Genomic DNA, 23,045 nt, shown 5'->3' on the forward strand with positions numbered 1-23,045 from the left:
ATGATAAGCAAGCAATTGCAAAGCAGCCTAACAGCTTAATCAATAATATGTAAATTAGGTTCACTTAAGAGAAATACTAGTAGATATAAGGACAATGACCAAATACATCTACACACAAGAATGGCAATGATAGACTCAGGAACAAACATTGACGACTCAAAATTTAGCAAACTGTTCTCTAAACTAGAATATTACATTCGCTACAATTTTTTTGATTCATTGAAAGAACGTCAGAAAACAAATTAAGTAGAACATCTATACTACAGGAATACCAATAATTTCTTTCCTTGAACAGTTTGTCGCACACTAGAAATAACTTAAAAAAACTGCATCATTTATTTCAATTGTATATACTTACAACTTTGGAAAATGCTTCAAAATCCTGAAACGACACATTGAACGGTGAAATGGAAGATTAAAACACGTCTAAAGGGGAACGATAAATGAAAAACTGAGAAAAATTCCTCACATCAGACAACGGTGAAAATACGACATATCCGAAAATATTTTCTGATATCTTAAAGATTTCACTTTCAGTAGAACACTATATTTGCAAAACAACCAGAAATTAGACTGAGTGTGTTTTAATCTCAGAGAATCACAGCGAACGAGTGCAAGGCTTCAGCGTGCCTGGATAATTCAACGCAATATTTCGTGATCTAAACTGAGTGTATTTCTCAGCACTTTGGATAAACATATCATTGTGCGCAATTATTGCTTTGTCAGAAACACACCTTTTACTTCTTAAAGTTAAATGGCTTACTACTTTAGCAAAATACACTATAATGCGCGGGATATTTCCCAATAAAAATGTCGCAATGCGTGTCTTGGAAATATCATAATTTCAAAATATTTACATTTCTTCATTTGCGTATGACAAGTGAAGTAATTTTCATAGTTAATAAGAGTTCAATGATAAAACATTGTTGTCCACCATTACCATGACCTTGGCTGATCTTTAGATTACCCCAAAGATCCTTTATATTTCAAGGAAAAAATTCTCCAGGGGTGTAAAATTGTGCAGCGTGAAGCAAAAATAATGAAACAATTTCAAACTCCGTTTTATACCAAAATACAACAATCATAATGACTGCAATACATGAATGATCGAAAGAGTTACCTTACTTTCAGTCAAATTGTACGGGGATACTTGGGCGCACCTGCTTAACTTACATTGTATGTTAAATTGCCCATACTGACCAAGTACATTTTTCCTTGTGAACAGTAAACGGATATGAAGTTCCCAGATTATATGGATTCAAAATCTCGTCGTGGATCTGATTTGTATGGGAAGATTTTTTTATGAAAGACATTCGTTTAAAGAAATGCAAAGATATGTATCATTACAATTCCTCGAAAGACGAATTACCGAGAAGTTACAAATTCTAGCCAAAGGTACATCTTTTAATTCATGGCTTAATTCATTTCTGTGATTGTAGGAACTAAGGATTTGACAAGGCAAGTTTAATTGATCATAATAATACAGAAAATTGTCGTATATAATGGCAGCTTGTCTGAGATATAAACTTCCTACATTTCAGATTGAATTTTGCTCAGGTACATTAAACATTGTGCTCCTTAGCAAACGGTGTTATTTCCTTGTTTGCTTTTAAGAATTCTGCTTCTTCACAATTTATCTCGTAGAATTTAGATCATGCCTTCTTCCTACGAAGACCCTATTGCGCCCTCTTTGGCAAGCTGGAAGCTACATGTCTCCAAAGGCAGCGTTGTCTTCCCCTTGCTGAGTGCTGCTGCCGCCCTTCTTGAACTCAGCGACGATTTCAGAAAATCTCTTGTTTTTCGTTTCCGGCACCCAGAAGTATGTGAAGACAACGGCGATCATTAGAAACACCATAAATATGGAGAACACATAGGCATGCATCGCTTCCTGTAAAAAAAACATGTAAAGTTGTTTGAATTGTTTACATCTGTAGAAGCCCCGTCTCTTACCTTGTCTGGCTGTCTGCCTATCTGTCTCTCTGTCTGTCTCTCTGCCTGTCTTTATGTCGAATTATAAAACTCGATGCTTCAATTATTCTTTAGAATACAATAATTGTGTCAAAGATCAATTGCTAAGTATGCAAATAATTTTCCAGCTTCTCCGGCTCATGTCACTTTTGTATCAGAGAATAGGTGACACTAACATGATAGTTGTTGTGATCAAAATTCGAAGATATTTTACCTGAAAGACGGGGAAGAAGAAATTAACGATGAAGTTGGACCACCAGTTCACCTGTAGAGATAGACTCATCGCTGCAGGGCGGGGACCTTGTGACCACAGCTCAGCTACCAACACAAACGGTATGGGTCCTGTGGAACATTACAAAATGTCAGTTTTTGAAATAATGTTATCTTCCTTCGCATGTGTATGAAAAGTTGTCTGGTTCAACCGGGATAGCGAACAATTTTAAACATCTGACTTATTTATGGTATTCAAATGGTAGCATCACTCACCCGGCCCGATGGCAAAACAGATGATGTATCCGTACACACTGCAAAGAGCTACGTAATCCCATGCATCTTCAACGTTTGGATTCTAAAGCGAGAAGTTTTCACGGACGTTAAAAGATTGTTAAGCAAATTATGAGCCAAATGTATGTATGTATGTGTGTATGTATGTATGTATGTATGTATGTATGTATGTATGTATGTATGTATGTATGTATGTATGTATGTATGTATGTATGTATGTATGTATGTATGTATGTATGTATGTATGTATGTATGTATGTATGCATGCATGCATGCATGCATGTATGTATGTATGTATGTATGCATGCATGCATGCACACACACACAGACACACACGCACACACACCATACATACATACATACATACATACATACATACATACATACATACATACATACATACATACATACATACATACATACATACATACATATATGTATGTATGTATATAGACTAAGAGGTCTAGCTAGAAACGGGAATAGAGACAGGCAGATAGACTGCTTATCAGATCATGTGGCGACTTCAAATATTCAACGCTTTTAATGGGTGTTCAGCATCGAACACACAGCGATAGGCTAAGGTCGCTGGCACTCACTTCTAATAGTCGAATAGTGTGTATCCCATGTGACGGTATTAATCTGGTTACATACCACTATTTACGAGTTACACTCTCCGGCCTCTTGTTTTATTTCGAATGTAAGCTCCATCATAATGTTTAAGGTAGTATGCACTTGGAAAGTGAAAGACTTAAACTTTTGCTCAAACTTTCCGTGAGGAATCTTTCAACCATTGTCTTTTAAAATCAGGAATAAAAATCGGGGTCACCGTGCAAATTTTGGTACTGGAGAAACAAATAACCCTAGATTTACCGATATTTGAAATTCAAAATGGCCGCCATCCTCTATGGAGAAAAAGATGAATATTCAAATTTCGAAAAACTAAGCCGGTGAAAATTTTTCTTACACCTTGAGCTTTAAAATGAACCCAAACAAGTGGTATATCAGAAGAGAATTGTAAAAGTTTGAGAGTCCGAATATCTGTCCCCGAGGTGCATTCTACCTTAAGTTTTGTAGAAAAAAGACGGACAATACCCCACCAATCAATGCAGTATGTGCAACGCAATACAAAAGTACAACATCTTCATGCATCCGGTATGCAATGATGTACTTACAGCAAGATTCAAAGCCAAGGTCACAAGGAAAGTGAAAAACACCATACCAGCGTAAGGGTACAACAGTAGGGAGCGCCTTCCGACTCTCTCGACTATAAACACCTGCAATAAAATTTAACTTTAAAGTGTTTTCTGCGGTATGATGTGACAAAAAACCGATTTCAAGAATTCTCAAAACATAAAAAATTCTGCTCTGTCGCCTTGACAGATTAATAGAAATCATTGAAAATGCCAAATTTTATTTTTTAAAACTGAAATTTTCACATAACAATTGTCATTTCAATTTCAAATATCATAATTAATATCAAAGTTAACTTCTCATCGATACTTTGAACGGTTACTTCCCAATTTTGTTTTTTATTGTCAGAGAAATCAATTAAAGGTTTCCTTGAATATGTATGAACAAGTATGATTTTGAATTCCAACACACATGCCACTACGTAATTTATCATTTTCCATAAATGATATGATGTAATGGTTCATCAAACGTACGAGTTTCCACGTTTACTCTCTCTATTGCTCCATAACACAGTGAACTGTGTTCTCCGATCGATTGGAAAATGGGTTACCATTGTCGTTCATAGCCCTTCCTTTCTCAATCAAAATATACGACGATGAGAAATTATAAAGATGAACACTTACAGCGACTATCGTTGTAAGGAAGTTGATCGTTCCTGTCAGGACAGTCGCAGCATGCACTGCCTCTGTGTTGCCTGGAAATATCATGTAATAAATCTCCGTTGCGTAAAAGAAAACCTGCGGAAAATAAGACATGGCGTAACTGTCAGGATCAAGGTCGACTGACGAATAAAGACTTTGATAATTTACGGTAACATTCATCTAATCTGGCATCAAAACGTTCTACTTATTGATTTGCAGAACTTTCGTCGCCACCAATCAAACTAACAACTTAACCTATTTGGTTGTCACTGTGAGTTTGAACACCGCCCTCAGCGTTGTGAGTATGGTGGTAGACTCTCCTTAAACCACGCGAGCAACCTCAACATTTCTGCCGAGCGAGCGAGCCGGCGAAGGCAAGTTCCGCCACGCATTAACTTGACCCGCTCGGCTAGCCTTACTTATACTGGGAAGACTTACTTGCGTTGCAAACTAGGCATTGTGAGAGAGTCTCGTACGAAATATTGAAACCATGGCATCTTCTTTAGGTATAACGCTCGTGTGCCATAATGACGGATATTTCATTACGTTAGTATCCATATCATTTACCATTACATAATCTTACCGCATTAATCCCGGAGAATTGTTGGAACATATGTGTGAATATACTGATGATGAGAGGGTCTCTGTAGTTCTTGTTGGTAAACAATGCTGTCACCCCTACACGTTCTTCCTTGGACTCTTCCAGATGTTCCAAGTACATTTCCTGCATATAGGCGTGCACGTCTTCCTCACCGGTGTATTTCTGAATAGCTGAAATAGTATATAAATTTAAGCTTGTTAAGTTGCTCGTCAACACATAGATCGATCGATCAACCAATCAATCAATCAACACTCAAGCAATTATTCCAAAATGATTGCATTAAGGAAGGGAGAAAGGAACGAGTTAATGTGTGAATGACCGAATGAATTAATGAATGAATGAATGAATAAATAAATAAAGGAGGCATATCTTGCCGTAGTTCTGCCACACCACAAGATGACGGCAATAGATTCACTGTTAAGGGCCGCAAAGTGAGTATATACATACGAACTCTAAGAGGCAAAGTATAATGCCATTCCATATTTATTTCGTCTCAGCGGACGAGGAAACAAAAAACGGCTGCTCTGGTCGACTCGAGCTTGGATGAGAAAGGAACGCTCGTTCTTTATCACTGTGTGATAATTACACCCGTCAAAGTTTAGGTCTCGGGTGATTTTACTAAAGTAAAGTATTTTACTAGTAAAGTTAACTTTAAAATGCTAGATTTGAAACCTGTTATCGCTACTTAGCGGATTCTGTGTACGTTGGTAGATTTCACAAGGTTTATTAGCACAATTTTCCTCAGTATAAAGACAGTATAGAGAAAGTTCCCTATGAATCGCCTTGATTTTTACGGCGTCTGTAGACTTGAATACCGCAGGGATACTTCCTCACATCTTCCTCAATTATTATTATAGAAAGATTTTATAATCCTAGTCCTTTCTCCAGGATTTGAAGTCATGCGAACCTTTGGTGGCGCCTTCTTTGTCCTTGTCAATTATAAGAAGCCATCTTGGACTCTCCGGACAGAATGGGAGAAAAAATAGCTGCAGCACCGAAAGCCAGCCAGTTATAGACAACAGAATATGCCAATTATCTTCGGAATTCAGGACGTATATGCCCAGTACCTAATTGAAACAATTATGAGACATGTCAAGATCAAGATGCGTGATATTTTTTTAAATTCATAGATGTATTTCAACGCGAAAGTAGCTTGTCAAATTCATTTGTCAGGTAAGCGCATGCATTCAAATGTCTTGTCATGTGCTGGGGGGGGGGGTGTCATGATATTGGAGTGCATTTTGGGTAAAAAAGTTGGTAAAAAGTTGACTTCTCATCACATCAAGAGTACGGGATAATGGTCTCAGAAATACCTTTATAGGCATTTCTGTCATTAAATTCCTGTACAACCTGAAATTTTACCGCCATGTTGAAAATGGTCGACGCATGATACTTTGTGACTCACAAAATCGTGCTGTACAGATAATGGGGAACATAAATACATTTAAGACTCTTTAGGGTCATTCCACTTGTTGCGTATAGTGGTTCTACCTTACCTCGGCCAGGAGAATACCAAATGTAATAAGCAGTTGATGATTTACGCCGACGGCACCTCTGAGGTGTTTTGGCGCCACTTCTGCCAGGTAGAGCGGGACTATGCATACCACACAACCTGAAATGAAAGATTTGTAACGTCACTAGGGTAGGCTACAGACAGTCAGATTTCGGAGAAGGGTGTTTGAAAATTTCTTCTCGGAATAGTTAGTAATTAGAATTGGTCTTTTCACATCATGAGAGTGTAAATAATGAAAATGCTGGATAGAATTGTGTGGCTTCGTCGTCTTTATGAACATCTCACCACATCTTTATTGCAGAAATCTCTCAATTTATTCCTAAATAAGTTGCCTAAGATAGTTTTGAGGTTGAATGCGCCTCGGGGACAGATAATAGAGAGGTCCGGCTACACGTTTTACGTTTCGCTGATCACTGCGTCTCACGTGACTTGACTAGACGCAGCACGTAGTAAGACGCAGATACCGGCAAACCGCCATTTGAAATGAGACAGTTTTTGGTCTCCCGGAAGTTGTTGATTGCGCATGCCCGCACATAGTGCATCATTTTTTATTCCCGTGCTTTTTAGTCTAGTCTGGTACCTGCCAATATTTCAAAACTTGTAAGAATGTTAATTAAATCCTCGATTAAATTCTAGCCACGTTCGCTGTGATAATTTTAGCTTTACTCCAAAGTAAAATTGAACAGCCAATGACAGCGCCCCATGATTCAACCAATCAGATTTCGTAATTCGACACATGGCGGTTTCCCGTTACCTGCCTCTTTGTGCTTGTCACTGAGGCGGGGACCAGCCAAGTTTTACGTGAACGTGAACGCGTAGAATCCACGTTGGCGTTGGCGTACACGTTTGCGTGCAAAAGTCCGTTTGGCAACGCATTACGCCAACCGTTCTTGTGGCACGCGCAAGAAATGATTCGGCCCGGCTTTGGTCCGCGTTGTCTGTTTCCGCATCACAGGGATAGCTCAATGGTTTTCCCGTATGCCGCAAATCGACGAAGAAATTGCACATAAATATAACGAAAATACATGAATATCTTTGAGGTTGTCACTATCATATATCCAACTAACAACTGCATGAATGATTCATAGCTTTTACCATGTTTTGATAGCTAAAGATAAGAATAAATTTACACGTTTACAAATTACGTGAAAACAGCTGTCTCCACGTGAAAACGCGACGCCGGCTCCGTGTACGTGAAGAACGTACGCACAAGTCGATGACATCATCGCAGAAATTCGTGACGTTACGCGTTCACGTTCGCGTAAAACGTGTAGCCGAACCTCTCTATTCAGACTGTCAGGACTTGTACACTACGGTTTTAATCTACTACTTGTTGAGGCTCATGGAGATGGAATGAATGAAGTTTTCAGCTGCTTATTTTTGTGAAAATCGAAAATTTAATCTTTCTTACAGAGTAAACACTGGATGGCAGACATTTTAACTACTTGTGTCGGTAATTATTGTGTTGTTTCTTTCTCGAGTATCAAATGCTGCACGATAACTCCGAATTTTAGTCATGATTTCGAAAGGTAATGGTTTAAAGTGTAGTTGAGGAGAGTTCGGACAAACTTTGCTATCAATTTCGGGGCACGAAAACCCCGAACACCCTGTCTTGTTGAGTCCAAACATTTCTGAACGATGGCTCGTTGACTGTGAGTGAGTGCCTTTCATCAGTTAGCAACCTTCAATACGAGTTTCGCCACCATATATAACTTTATCATTTAAAACTGAAGAAATATGACATTTGGACATAACTTATCACGATTACGTTAAAACGAACACCAGATCTTGAAATTTCACACCATATCACTGATTACGAATGGGCCATACTTACTCAGAGGTACTGGTGCATTCTCACTCACATATACACTCCCATACACCAGGTCACATACAACGGCAAAACAACATGCAACATATGCTGCTCTAGTCTTTCCCTAGGTAATTGTAATGGGCAGTTAGGAACTATTCAAATCGGATGACTCACCCACATAGAAACCGATGACAATTCTACCCATGAAGATCATTTCAAAATTCTTGGACGCCACAGAAGAACCAAACATTAACGCCGCGGAAATGGAAAACACATTCATAAGCAGCAATCCTCCTTTTCTGTGTGATGCAAACAAGAAAATAATGGTTATTTAGCAATCCAGGTGTTCAAATCGCCACCTAACATGTGTCTTTTATCAATAAGTCAATGACCGTGACCTACCTTCCAAGAATATCAGCGAACGGGGGTGAAGCCAGCGCACCGAAAGCGCCACCTACGGCGTAAAGTGATATTGTCCATGCCCACATCCACAACATTGCGTCATCAGACAGTTCACCGTACCTGTCGTAGGTTTGGTTGTAGAAATCTTGTATGTACTACGAGAGAAAATAAATGAAATTCGTGTTTTCATTGATTAGAACGGAAAGCGTAAAATTTCATAGATTGTGACTTAAAAGATTGCACGAACGTGTGAGTTCTTCTCATCTGTTAATATCTATCGACTGTAGTAATCAACTGTTGACATCATTACAGCGTCAGCAAAACATTTTAACTCGTCAAGCAGGACTACTTCATTTACTCACCCCCGAGGGCGCCGTCATCACTCCAGTATTCCAACCAAACTGCAATGACGCGGTGCAAGTTATAACCGCCGTGACATACACTACCCATCCTGTAAGTTTTGTCTGTAAGAAAAAATTAAATGCAGCTGCAAATAAGAATGTCTCGGAACAAGAAACTGAAACAAATACGGCTTTCGTTGATGATATTCACATATTTTCAGATCCCCATTATACCATCACTGTCCGTATAATTTTCTTTGTTTACAACACTCGTCTGAGGGTAGCCCAGATATAATTAAATTAAAGCTAGGCTGTCGTCATAGGATCAGATGTAAAACGCCTGATTACTTTGGGAGGTAATGGCATAGCAATGCCGAACCCCCAAAATAGTTAGTCCTTGGACCGTCATTCCGACTTATGTTTCGCGACATCATCATCATCATCATCATCATCATCATCATCATCATCATCATCAACAAAAACAACAACATTGTCGTCGTCCTCTTCCTCATCAACATCACCATCATCATCATCAACATCACCATCATCATCATCATCATCATCATCATCATCATCATCATCATCATCATCATCGTCGTCGTCGTCGTCGTCACCGTCGTCATCATCGTCATTATGTGCTTTTCAAAACTTTCGTCGCTCGTCTGTAATATTTCCCCGATCGATCATTATCTCACCATCATCACTATCAACAAATACATAACAAATTAACATAATGGGTACCACCATGACACAATCATTAACACCCCCTATCATTGCCGTCATAACATTCTCGCAACACTGATGCCTTTAACCCACGACATGACATGTAGCAAAATCAATAAAGTCTTCATATATCTGATAACACAATTCTTCGAAGGTGAGTATTAGGGCAAATAAGGTCACACTGACCTAGTCTGACCCCTTGATAAAGCAGCCTGAGCCAAAGCAAATGAAAGAAACTTCATAATAAAACTACTTTTAACAGTTGGTGCTTTAAACAAACCGTTCATTTGAACAGCTTAGCCCTTTCTGATGACGGAGTCTGTTGTTTGATGTTCTTGAAAATAGTCGTTACATAGGACACTTCACTATTCAGAGGCCCGACACGTCTGCGACTGATACGGGCTGGATGAGTGGTATGATAACACATGACCGGAACGTTTATCTTTAGTCCGCTGATCAAATATGATAGCATCGACATGTTTTGTCATTGCACCGTTCAGGTACACGTAAAGGTACCCAAACATTACTTTGGTGACAACTCCCGTTTGTATCGTGATCAAACACGCACATAGCGTACTTCGTGCAATTGTTATTTTGCAAACTGTTCACTGATTAACACCATCTGAACTGCTTTTGCACAATTATGTGGAAAGTTTATATTCATTAATTTGGGATGTTAGTATTTCGGGTTTATTGTCTTTAAGATGTTCTCCAAATCTGTGTAACTTTCTGGACTTTTTTGCAAAAAAACTCGCTTTTTTTGTGTCCTCAGCTCTACTCTCTATGACTCAATGAGTTACAATGAGTTACTAAATCTACATCAGTGATGCTAGTGTCATACTCGACACACTGCATCATAAGCTTACAATAGAGGAGAGAATCAAAGTCGAGTCTAAACTGCGTGTAAAATTTTTCGTTGTATCGTATGTACAATGAAATGTACCTGCCTTTTTAAAAATGTAAGTAAAAAGCATGAAAGAGCATTATGGAGTGTAATAAAGAGAACTTTAAAACACTTTCATAAGTTGCTGACCTTAATCCTTTGAGCGCCAAAGTCAGTTTTTGTCGCCCTTATAAAAATATACCTAAGTCAATTTTGTCAGATTTTTGCCAAAATTTTGAAAAAAAAATGTGGCCAATGAAATGTTGTGTTCATATGGTCGAAAATTATCAACAAAATTACAGAAAAGTTCATAAAAATTGGTAAATGTTGCACTAAAATTTTGGTGGGAAAAATACAGCACTTAAAGGGTTAACCAATGATTCAACAGAATTTTAATTTTCGCGATAAAGTGCGATGCGAGTCATCATTATTGCCTTCATCAGCAGGGAACAATCATTGTTACGGAAGATGTGATCTTGACCTGTCAACGTAGACAGCTTGTCGTGGTGATGTACATATGGGATTAGCATGTGTCCACTGCATCCTCGTTCTCGTCCGAAATATTCACCGTCTTCATTTTCAACAAGTATCCATCTGCAAATGTATTAATTGATATAGTACGCTACCATTCACGGTTTTTCGAGCCCATACTAACCTGTCTCAGGTGCAGCCAACGAACAATGCACTTTTAAAGGGGTCCTTACTATGATAAGATATATTGTGTATGGCAAACAATGTGAACTGACTAATTTTAAGTCAAGAGGGTAATTAATTAGCTGTTCATAATTTGTCCTCCCACCAAAAATGTTTCGACCTACCCTCCCTCACTCAAACTTCATTTTTACCCACTCCCCACTTATTTTTGCCTGTTTCCCCTCCCCACTGTAAATTTTTTTGAAGCTCCCCTGCCCTGTGGCGAAAAACACTTGCCGATTTCCCCTGCCCAGGAAAAAATTCTCGTCAAAATTTTGTCATTCCATTTCCCCTGCAGACATGAAAAGTTATAAGTAGGCCTACTTGCCCTGTGTCCCAATCCCCGGAAACACCATGGCTCAACTTCCCCTGTCATTGTTTTAAAAGTAGCTTTCCCTCTCCTCGTTTTTCGCCAAGCCCTGTTCCCAGGACAATTAACCGATATCTGCCCTGCCCTACAAAAAAACCTAAAATTTGCTCCCCTGCCACTAAAAAAACATGTCCCCTGCCCGAGCAAAATTAAAATTTCCCCTGCCCTCAAAAATTGCTCCTGGAACAGCTTTTTCGATGAACAGCTCCGTTGGCTGCACCTGCTGTCTGTTCAGATTTGTGGCCAGCGTCAGCCTGTCTTTGTAACACCAATCTAAAATGACTGAGTGAGCCAAAGTTTATCTGCAGTCTAGATAAAAGTCGACAACTTAGTTTGTCTTCAGCTATAGTCATGCAGTGGTCCACAACTCGAAGAGGGCATTAGCTTGCTCTTAGTAGTAAGTTATTGTCCATTTTACAGCTAAGACATGAGTTTTCGACAAACTGTCCGATCGGTAGTGAAGTAAGTTTACCGTGCTCTCCCTTAAAAGCCGTCACAGCGATTGTGGATTTCTAAGTTGTTTTTGTTTTTACCGGTAAAACAATTTTTCCAAGAGTTTACACTACCGCCGATGGGTTTTTCTTTCGCAGACGATCACTTTGTATCGAAACGGTAGTTTAGTCAAATTCAATTAAAACATATTTATATAAATGTAATAGATGTGCTTGCAAATGTTGCTCGTCTCTTGGTCACACAGAACTCATGTCATCTTACATCAGTCCGCAGCGAGGTTCAAAGGTCAACCACGGCTGAACACTGTCATCACCATCATACTATATAACTGTGAATGACAGTTATCATGCAGTTCTCAAGTAGATTTTTAAAAACTACTCGTACAATTTGCAATGCCAATACCCACCCCATGTGTCAAGTACAACTGTATTTTGTTAAGTCTATATTGTACTCTGCCATAGTAATAGAGAACGTTCTTGCAAGGCTAAGGCTAAGCCAAGGACTTAATCCTTGCCTTAGCCCACCTCACGTCTTCCTTCTCTGCATCACAAATGCATTTTTGTTCTAATTTTTGTAGAATAGTAACTCAGAGAGTATGATTTTTTAATGTTTTACAAAAACTTTTTTCCTTTTTTAAAACTTATCGATTTTTCACTCGATGGTTACAGGGCTAAGCTTGTGAGTATAAAGAGGTTACCTTCCAGAGAAGATCGCGTGTTTATATCCTATGTGAGGGTGCGTCATAGCTCTACAGAGTGGCCCTTGCATCTCAAGATAATCACATAAAGATAAAATCAACAAAATAAACGATCAAGTTTCAAGACAAAAGTTCCCAAACATGGACAAAACTTTCACTTACAACATGTAAACTTTTGACCATGCCAATAATTTTGCATAGATGTACGGGTTGTAAACGGATGAATAATTTAAAATAGTTGCTATCTTAAAACTCTTACCCATCGTACTTTCGTTTTAAAAAGTCGACAAACTCATTGTGAAAGTCTTGACACATTTACACAAGTAACTTCCTTGAATTCAAATAAAACAACACAAGAAACATGAAATAAATCATTTTTCACTACTTATTTATCTTTCTTGATCGAATCAATCTTTAGAAAATGTTGCACATTTAGAAAGTTCCTGTTTAATGCATGCTATTCTCCGTCTCTCTGTTGATATGTATGTGTCAGTGGGTATGGTTGTGCGTATTTTGAAGTGTATGATTGTTAGAGAGAGAGAGAGAGAGAGAGAGAGAGAGAGAGAGAGAGAGAGAGAGAGGCAAGCAGTCAAAGAACGACAGAGAAAGCCTTGGGTCCGAAGTTACCGCTGTGTTGCCATGTTATCTACATTTTTATCTTTCTCTGTCTGTCTGTCTGTCTGTCTGTCTGTCTGTCTGTCTGTCTGTCTGTCTGTCTGTCTCTGTCTGTCTGTCTGTCTGTCTGTCTGTCTGTCTGCCTATCTGTCTGTCTGTCTGTCTGTCTGTCTGTCTGTCTGTCTGTCTGTCTGCTTGTCAATAAGTCTGCAGTTCCTGTGTCTTGTTTACCGTTATGTTCCTGTTACTTGCTAATGTCCTCAAAATGCGATATTCATCAACTGTTGATGTTTTACCTATTTTCTCACACAAAGATATGTACTGAAATACAAATATGATAAAATATTTGTAAATCAATCATATGAATATAGATATATAACAGTACTGACCTTTTTAGCTATGGAACAAACGCGGGCATATCAAAGTATATGTGGTCAGCTGATAACCTGAATTCCTGCAGAATGTCTGCTTTAATCTTTAACCTTCTATCAATTATGCCACGTACGGCTATAGTTGAACCAGACGTATTCATTTGTCCAAAAAAGAATACCAACAATTTTGTGTCTTTTGCACTTGTCATCACCTTCGTATTGACTCCAAGGAAGAATGCATTGTTAAGTTTGGAATCCATTTGAAGTTGAAAATAAAGTAAATACAATTACATTGAAAACTCATATGGGTTTGACTGAGGCTGTTGAATGTGCTTCACAATTGCCGTGAAAATCTCAAAAACATTGTCAATCATGGAATGAAAATGTAATTTTTTATTATCAATGTTAAAAAGTAAAAGAAACATTGAGCTAACTGAACTAGAAGACACATTCCCATATTGCTTGATACAAACAGGGCGCTCGTCACAGTGTTATTTCTTGCGGTTAAGAGCCATTGCAAATGTAACACGTATCTCATTGTGCTCCGAAAAACACTACTTTATGCGGTTAAGTGTTCTGTAGCATTTGTGTCTTTTAAACAGAGAAAATTATCGCATTACACACATTAAAAAATGTCAACTATTTACTCTAATTATAGAAGGAAGTACGGTATGCTGCCCTCTATTGCATGAATGTTTGCATTATGCCTTTAATCTAAATACAAATAAAATGTGTTATTGTAGTTTTATTTGCATTTATGCCTCAGTCGGGTCATCTTTATAAAGGTCGCGTGACACGACACATCGTTTAGGTTGTCTGAAGAGTCGTTTGATAAATGAAATTAGATTCTTCTTTTCTGCTTTTACATATTCGTTGGCAGCTATTGCTATATTAGAACATTCCATTTTGTTATTTTATTTTCAGATGCAACTTTTGCAGATAACAGTGCACGAGTTTGCTATAAGCGTCGCTGTATTAGATGTAAACGATTTATAGGGCAGAATATAACCTTTAACCTCTGCGCTCTGTCCTGACAAGCTTTGAATCGTTTGCCTGTCATCAAGACCATAGATCGATTGTGTCTTATCTATTGAATAGTAACCTATAGCTAGGAACATGACACACCGTTGCTCACACCTTATCCACACCCACATTTTTGTTTGATTCTTTTTCTTAATATTTTGAATAATGCCTGTCAAAGCCTACATATTTTCCTAAGTAAAACGCATTGCCGATACAAATATTTGGAAGTCCAAGCTGTTCCACTGCGTATTTTCTGTCTTTTTCACGTCACACCCTTTTGACGCCCAACGCTCACGTTATCAGTGACCAATCACATACGTGCAAAGCCTCGTTTCAATGAATTATGCTGGAACACAACGTCGTCCTCGCTGGTCATTTTCATATTCGTCAAAAGGCAACACTGACAAGTCGACCTCTAAGGGAAGCTTGCTGTTTATTTCCCTGCTCAATCAAACGATGTTTGGCAATTGTTATATAAAAGGCGAACAACTTTTCTCATCTTGCTTTGAAACCGTTATATCATGCATCATTCAGGGTTTTGGATGGGAAATAGTGGGTGTATGTTGAACAGTACAGGACAACAACTCGAGTTCAGTTAGATTAGGAAACTGTTAGTTGGAGAACGTAGTGTCCAGGTTTTGGCTTGAAAGGCAGACTACACTATGTTAACTCGTACATGTGTTATCTCTCACATGATTTGAACAAGAGACTCTATATCAGAAATTGTCTTAATATATAACAAAAGAGAGTAAAAGCAGTCTTCACACTAAAGACAGGGTCAGTATTTAGTCTGGTGTGTCAGACATAATGGCTGCAAAACATTCTTCGCTTTGTAATATTTTGCAACAGAGCATCGTCGAATCTCGAATATATATCTGTATGGTGACCCAAATCAGGATTTTTACGTAGCTTCCAATGTCGATTGAGCGGATGATCTTATGGGCGAAGGGCGATCTATGGCCAGCAAGCTCCACTGAGAAATTGGTAGTGTGTCGAATTAGCTAAATGTGTGTACAGCGTCGTACGTGAGCAGTACGACTAAGTATGTCCCCTAGCGAGGAAGACACGCTCCTGATTCAAACCAAAACTTACCTTCTTGTCGTCAAAGTTTGACTTGTCGGAAACATCGTCGAGGTCTCTATCCTTGTATTGTAATTCAATCGGTAGTGTGTCATCTTCCATGGTCAGAGATAGTCCGTAAAACCAGGGATGAGCAGCCTTTTAGTTAGATATTTTGAGCGACAATTTATCGCTACTATTTGCTTACGTGCGTATGCTCAACAAAGAAGCAATTGAAATAATTCTGTTACTATTCACTATATTAAATATTAACGTAGGCCATAAACCATCAAATCTTACACTGTATTTTAAAATCCAAATATGATAAATCCTGTGAGAAATCGCGTTGTTTCGGTAAAAAGTGCACATTAACAGAAACAAATGTAATTGCTATCAAAACCAAATTAGCTAATTAATGCGGATAATTATTAAATTCGCCTTGTGTTTATATAATGTAGATAACATGACATTTGTCCTACTGGGTCTATTAAGGACACACAGTCGTCTGATGATGACAAAGGTCTATTCAAATCAAACAAACTGGAGATAATTTACTACTAGGCCCCTGCCAACATATTTTATCAAGTTAGAGTGCGCCTCGGGGATAGAGGCTCGGCTTGTGTGGGCGCATTTTGAAGCTCTTGGAATAATGAAGTTTTCGCCTTCTTGCTTTATAGTGATAATTGAAAATTTAAGTTTCTCCTGCTGAGTTAACACAGGGATGGCTGCCATGTTAAATGTCATATATCGGTATTTTTGGCTAAGTGTTCTCCACTGTTAAAGATTTGCATAGTGAGCCCTATTTTTATTCTTAATTTTGTCATATAATTGTCCAAAACTTTCTCTTAGAAAGTTCTCAGCAAAGGTTCAAGTCTTTCAGTTTTGAAGAGCGTACTACCTTAAGCGAATACAGCATAGTTGACGATTGCACATACTGACGTTGTTTTACACATATGTAAGCAGTATCGATATCAAGGCAATTTTCAATATGATTGGGAGAAACTTCAATAAGAAGATCAATAAATACTCTTTCAAAATACGAAAAAAATGTCAATTCTTGTATTATTTGTACATGAGCCCAAGCATACCACTCTTCTCTTACGCTTTCATATCATTTACTCGAAGGGGTGACAAAACAATTATGAAAAACCGTCCGGTACTTTTTGTTCGGTGTGTTGATTTTACAAGTTTGATCTTTGTGTCAAAGAGAATCGTTCTTACGAAAATCGTGGCACTGTATGACAAACACTAGCGATATAGAGGCTTTGTAGATCTTGTTATAACACTGTTGTCTTACTGTTTAATAATCGAACTACAGACCCTGGATCTCGCCATGGAGTCAAAGTCATCTTGATATGACATGCGTTTTGGGGATTAATATTCAGACACTCGTTTTTTACCAACACCTTGATGCCATACTGTATGGACTCATTATTAAGCAACTGTTTATTGGTTGTTTTAGTGAAAATAGAAGATATAATTTCTCTCCGTAGAGTTGGCATATGTCAAAGCCCATGGTCATTAATACCGGATCTCGTAAATATCGGGTATATTTACCCTCAAATCAAACCTATGCACGGTTGTCCTTACTATGGGTTGTTTAAGAAAATGATTTTAAAGTTTCTTGAAGGATGTACATGTATGCGCAAATGTTTGAAACTGTCCGTTCCAAGATGAGTATCACCATTAAGGAAGCTTATGAACATACGGGACATGGATAAAAATAACTCGCTCGTGAAATAACTTGTCGTCATCCCTTGAATTACACACCCAGTTTTACTAATAATCACTGCTCAAGCAGAAAGATAATGCCAAATATTGAAGGCATAAGAACTGTTCAGCATCGACGACTGGCACGAATCCAGTGTGAGTCACGTGATCACTTGCCGATACAGGGGTCATAACTCTGTTGCTTTGCACATTTCCACGTTCCAGAGAAGTTGTCATTCAATGTTCGTTTATAGATGAGAATGAGTTCAACAGTGAATCTGTCATGGGTTCGAAAGGTAATCATGGCCTTGATGGACACTGTTTCGGTCCCGTACATCAGAGAAAGTGAAGGTGGCACGGAGGCTGATTGCAAACGACTCGGAGCCTCTACATGATGACGAACAATGTCGTATATTTCTTGACACGTGATATGTCTGATACAAACCGAGCCTTTAAAAAAGTACCAAAACAAAGCAATTAAATGGACCACTTAAAAGCGACATATGAAATAGACCTGACAAATGAGAGCTGTTTTCGGAAAGGCGACAGTTGCATTCGGTATAGGAGCCTAAAGACTGACACATACGAAGCACGCGAAAAATTCAACTGTTGAAGGTACCGTTTTTTGCCCCAACAATCACTCTGTCTTCGGCGAAGAGACGCTTTCTTTTCCATCGGACTGCCCAGCTTCCAAAGCACCAAGTTCAAGGTTCTCTTGGTCGTAATCTTTGTCCTTGCGAAACTGTGACACAATTTCTTCGAATGTCTTGTTTTTAGTTTCCGGAACGAAGAAAATGGTGAACACTGTCGTGCAGATCAAAAAACACATGTATACCAGAAAAGTGTACGCTCCGATAGCTTCCTGTAAAAGTTAAAAAACAAACAAACATATAAGCAAGCAAATAAATAGACGTACGGACGAACGGACAGCTACATAAATTAGATTTGGACGACAGATTTGGACGGCCAGGCTGATGACATTTCAGTAACACATTTCCTCACGGTCCTTCATTGACTTTGCAGCGTATCCGACCTTTTCTGTGCGTAGAGAGAATATTTTAATTTGGTTTTCTTACCTGGAGTATAGGAAAGGTAAGTCCAATAACGAAGTTAGACAACCAGTTAGTCTGAATGGAGACACTCATTGCGGCAGGGCGGGGGCCTTGCGACCACAACTCGGCGACAAGGATGTACGGTATTGGCCCTGTAAAATTAAGCAAAGTCCTCAATCGTATACCTTATAAAGGTCTCACGATCTCGTCAGGCTTTTTTTACCCATATTCCTTCGAGGGTTTCCTGTGTGATAGATGGATAGATGGATGGATGGATAGATAGATTGACAGATAGATATATAGGCAGATAGGTAGACAGACAGATACATAGATAGGAAGATGGGTAGATATGGATAGGTTGAAAGATAGATTGATAGATAGATTGATTGATAGGCAGACATACATACATACATACATACATACAGACAGACAGACAGACAAACAGACAGATGGAAAGATATACAGGTAAGCAGACTGACAGATATATTAGATTTTTACTACTCACCGGGTCCTATTGCGAAACAGATGACGTAGCAGTAGACACAAGCAAGGCTTATGTACGCCCAGGCATCTTGCTGTTGATTCTGTGAAGTACATAAAAAAACAATCCTAAATTTAAACTCGTACGTACAATCTTTCTTATCAGTGAAAAGATCAAAGAGGATGGGTGGACTATTCACTAAGATGAAACAGAAACTCGGGTTTCAAACCTTAAGTGTCGGTCATAGTTTGCACTGGAACTTACCGTGAGGTTGAGGGACAGAGTGATAATACCAGTGAAGATAACTGTTCCTATGTACGGGAATACCAGTAAAGGCCTGCGACCCGTTTTTTCGATGATGAAAACCTTAATAAACAAAAATAATGCAACTTTTAACTACTACTACTTCCTTCAAATTTCGTGGAAGAACTTGACATAAACACAAATGAAAAATCCGGCGACACTTACACAAATAGTCTGTATTTAGCAGGACTTACATCGTTTAAGGAGTCATAATACAGATGTGTAACATGTATCATAAATATTCAAGACTATAATTTCACACAAAGATTTCACTTCGTTAGAATTTACCCCGGATGTAACACATTATCAAAGTCAGTTGAACTGGAAAAATCACCGTATTTCGCTACATGTCCATGTATTCAGCATGGAAGGCATTAATATTAATGTGACCACCATCCCTACAATATGATTTATAGCATTATGTGAAATCACAAAGTCCTTTTATTTAATTTTACTACATGAATGGTCGTGTGTTACAGATTTTGTATTATAAGAAGAAATTCATTGGGAGGAATTCCTTCCCATCAGAACCTAATTATGGACGTATTTATGGCCAATACACATGCATATCGCCAGTATATAACCAGTGATTGCTAGCCACCGGAAAGTTACCGCAAAGTTGCCTGCTATTCTTATCTTTAAGAACGACAGATTCCAAGTTTCTTAGTTAATAATATGCCTAAGCATTTGATGCATACCGATATTATTGTCATCGCGACGTTGATGGCGCCAGTTCCGACCGTTGCGTAAGTGACAGCATCGTCATCATCGGGCCAAATCATGCCGTAAATCTCAGTTGCATAGAAGAAGATCTGATGATGAACAATAAATTGATAAGACGGAATAAAATCACACCGTTTGCTGGTTGATGAAAAAAATTGTCGGCATCATAAGTGATACAGATTCTCAGCCATTGAGTGAATTGTAAAATCGATGAAGAGTATCAAGTAACTTGCTCTGAAGGGAGCACATGGAAGGAAGTAAGATGGTAGGAAGTCCGCAGCGTTTATAGCGGTAGCAGTTACGTATTTTACTGAGCAATGAGTGTGTAGTGTACGTGTCTGAACTAATACGTAGATGGCGACAACAGGAAAGAGAGTACCGTTATAGACTTAATCGGCTAGAAATACCAAATTCTGCGAAGTAAGTCACGGTAATTGGTGAAGTAATTGGTGGCACCAAATGCCTATTCGTCAGACTGGTATAGTATACAAGCTGCTGCATCGGCTAGTCCACCATCAAACAATCAATTACTTAAAATTGTGTGCTTATACTTATTGAGTACTTATACATAATGACAGCATCTACTAATACATGCCGTCAATATGAAATCAATTTCAATGATGTTATCTTACAGATGGAATTTAAACTCTTTCTCTTCAAAGAGACTGTAAAATTTTAATTATATCAAAGTAGTTAATTCAATTGGCCCAGTTGTGATGCTAAGTAAAGCTACTCTTACTGATTGTAAATAGTTTCCCTTTTAAAATACTGTGCACCTCGAAAGTGGACCACTTTAGATCGTGCTTAGACTTTCCTCTGTGAAACTTAAACTACCTTCGTACCAAATCAAGAATAAATATCACGGATTATCGTGCAAAGTCCGGTACTAGAGAAACAAATTACCTATTATTAACCGATATTTCAAATTCAAAATGGCTTCCATCGTTCTGTTTTTAAAGAACTGAGAAGGTCGGAATGTTCCTCACTTCAAGAGTTCTAAAATGAATCCCCACGAGTGATAGATCACAGCACAGTTGTAAAAACTTTAGAGTCCTAATATCTGTCCCCGAGGTGCATTCTACCTTTTAAATGGATGCTTATACTTGATTAGATGAAGGCAGTACGAAGGAGACAATTAAACTCACCGCGTTGATTCCAGAAAACTGTTGACCAGCGTGAGAGCATATGCTAATGAGGAGTGGTTTACGGTAATTTTTGTTTGTAAACAAACCCACGATGCCAACTTTTGGCTCCTTACTCTCCGTGGCGTATTCAAGTTCCATCTCTTTAATGGCAGCCGACACATCATCCTGACCTAAATTTTCTGCAATGCTAAAAACGGAAAAAGTTAGATATATAGATGGACGGAATAATTCACTACATTGACATACAGTCATACAGATAGATAGGTAGGTAAGTAGACAGACATATACTGACAGGTAGGCAGATAGATAGATAAATAAATAGATAGATAGATAGATAGATAGATAGATAGATAGATAGATAGATAGATAGAGAGAGAGACAGATAGACAGATTTCATCAAATCCAGTTACGTGTGACACCAAAGCAAAGTCTACATTGCAATTAGCTTTTTCGGTGATATTGCTAGAAACATAATAGATTGATATCTTTCTAGAAATTAACGATCAGACTCGACTAGTGCTTTTTTTTCTGTTGTTATCAAGACTGGAACTGTTTGATAATTTCAGGGTGATGCTATGTGGAAGACATAAACACTTTCACTTTTTACTTGACTTACTTTATTATTTCGTCTGTAACGTCGTTACGAGTCATTTATAACATTTTCTTCGCAAATGTTGACGCCTTTTGCAGCCATCAAAAACGTCAACCATTTCTTTTATTATAAATTTACAGTACTGAGACTTGCGTTTCATACCAACCTTTTTCGGATGCCTCTTTGTCCCTGTCATTGAGAAGCAGCCATCTGGGCTTTCCGGACAGAAAGGCAGCAGAAACACCTCAACGGCACCTATCACTCCCGTCAGCGCGAGTAGAATATTCCAGTTGTCATGGATGTCAGAACGAATAGACCGAGACACTGGAGAAAAGGGGGTTTCATAATTATTCTGAACACGATTGACATTGACAAATTTGGCTGAAATTACATTAAGATTACTGTGAAGAAGGCTTCAAGTCGGCGATTTGGACAGGAACATCTCCTCTGGGACATCTCCTCTCGTGTTTCTCGAGAAGATTGCGTCTGTCTGTTTACTCTCTACAAGTGCTGGAATATCAGAGTCACTTTATCAATTTGCGAATCAGCATTTTGATATTAATGGTTGTAAAGAAAAGTAATTTCCTCGATAATTTGCATTTGAAAGACACAAATCATATCTCCCTGAGACTGATCCTGAATGATCATAAACTGTAAAATAAATAAACTGCAAAATCTAAAAAATGTAGAAGTATCCGCGAGTATCCTTACACCATGTTGGCTTTGGAAACGTCTTACTGGACTATGAGTATACCAACTGTAATAGCTAACTGGTGATTAACGCCCACAGCACCGCGTAGATTCTTTGGAGGAATTTCAGCAAGAAAAAGCGGTACTATGGTGATAGCAGCACCTGGGTGAACATAATATTTCAGTAAAAGAGTTGGATAATTACATCCAGAATCTATGAATTCGCATGCAGCCTAGACTGTTGTGATGTCAATATTCGTGTTACTGCAATATATTCAGCGACAAACTTGAATTTCTGTAGCTGTAAGCATGCCAAGTCATTTTGCTCTTCAATAGAGAAAACACAGTAATGTGATTAGAATTTTGAAGAAACAAATTTCGCCGTCTTTTAGCACTATATTATTATCATGCTTTATGTGAAAAACCAATGCGTTCAACTCTTCTTCTAAAACGTAACTTGTGTCAGTCACTTAATTTTCGAAGTGAAACTC

At 38.4% G+C, this 23,045-nt stretch overlaps 2 protein-coding genes across 2 annotated transcripts; both read right to left on the reverse strand.

The window, feature by feature from the left end:
• Nucleotides 1-1,659: 1,659 nt before the first annotated feature.
• Nucleotides 1,660-16,111, reverse strand: LOC139136237 (solute carrier family 2, facilitated glucose transporter member 1-like). The gene is made up of 12 exons (XM_070703973.1): nucleotides 15,892-16,111; nucleotides 8,993-9,094; nucleotides 8,631-8,785; nucleotides 8,403-8,527; nucleotides 6,402-6,517; nucleotides 5,813-5,972; nucleotides 4,888-5,075; nucleotides 4,287-4,400; nucleotides 3,645-3,746; nucleotides 2,455-2,536; nucleotides 2,183-2,310; nucleotides 1,660-1,888 (listed from the first exon to the last, which is right to left on the reverse strand). Exons 1-12 carry the CDS (start codon nucleotides 15,979-15,981, stop codon nucleotides 1,706-1,708), a joined length of 1,545 nt encoding a protein of 514 aa, XP_070560074.1. The 5' UTR covers nucleotides 15,982-16,111; the 3' UTR covers nucleotides 1,660-1,705.
• Nucleotides 16,112-17,286: 1,175 nt separating this feature from the next.
• Nucleotides 17,287-21,445, reverse strand: LOC139136238 (solute carrier family 2, facilitated glucose transporter member 2-like). The gene is made up of 6 exons (XM_070703974.1): nucleotides 21,273-21,445; nucleotides 20,103-20,216; nucleotides 19,366-19,467; nucleotides 19,126-19,204; nucleotides 18,645-18,772; nucleotides 17,287-18,430 (listed from the first exon to the last, which is right to left on the reverse strand). Exons 1-6 carry the CDS (start codon nucleotides 21,408-21,410, stop codon nucleotides 18,206-18,208), a joined length of 786 nt encoding a protein of 261 aa, XP_070560075.1. The 5' UTR covers nucleotides 21,411-21,445; the 3' UTR covers nucleotides 17,287-18,205.
• Nucleotides 21,446-23,045: the final 1,600 nt, after the last annotated feature.

This window comes from Ptychodera flava, chromosome 7 (assembly GCF_041260155.1).
Source record: "Ptychodera flava strain L36383 chromosome 7, AS_Pfla_20210202, whole genome shotgun sequence".
Taxonomy (NCBI): Eukaryota; Metazoa; Hemichordata; class Enteropneusta; family Ptychoderidae; genus Ptychodera; species Ptychodera flava.

What these genes read in the sequence shown, in the direction of transcription:
- LOC139136238 (XM_070703974.1), bottom strand. Translation starts at nt 21,410, where the DNA reads ATGGAACTTGAATACGCCACGGAGAGTAAGGAGCCAAAAGTTGGCATC. An exon ending in TCGCGATGACAATAATATCG is followed by an intron (nt 19,468 to 20,102) that starts GTATGCATCAAA and finishes TTGTTTATTAAG; the next exon opens with GTTTTCATCATCGAAAAAAC. An exon ending in TTACCTTTCCTATACTCCAG is followed by an intron (nt 18,431 to 18,644) that starts GTAAGAAAACCA and finishes TAACTTTTACAG; the next exon opens with GAAGCTATCGGAGCGTACAC.
- LOC139136237 (XM_070703973.1), bottom strand. Translation starts at nt 15,981, where the DNA reads ATGGAAGATGACACACTACCGATTGAATTACAATACAAGGATAGAGAC. An exon ending in TGTCATCGGTTTCTATGTGG is followed by an intron (nt 6,518 to 8,402) that starts GTGAGTCATCCG and finishes CTTTCATTTCAG; the next exon opens with GTTGTGTGGTATGCATAGTC. An exon ending in TCCTTACAACGATAGTCGCT is followed by an intron (nt 3,747 to 4,286) that starts GTAAGTGTTCAT and finishes ATTTTATTGCAG; the next exon opens with GTGTTTATAGTCGAGAGAGT.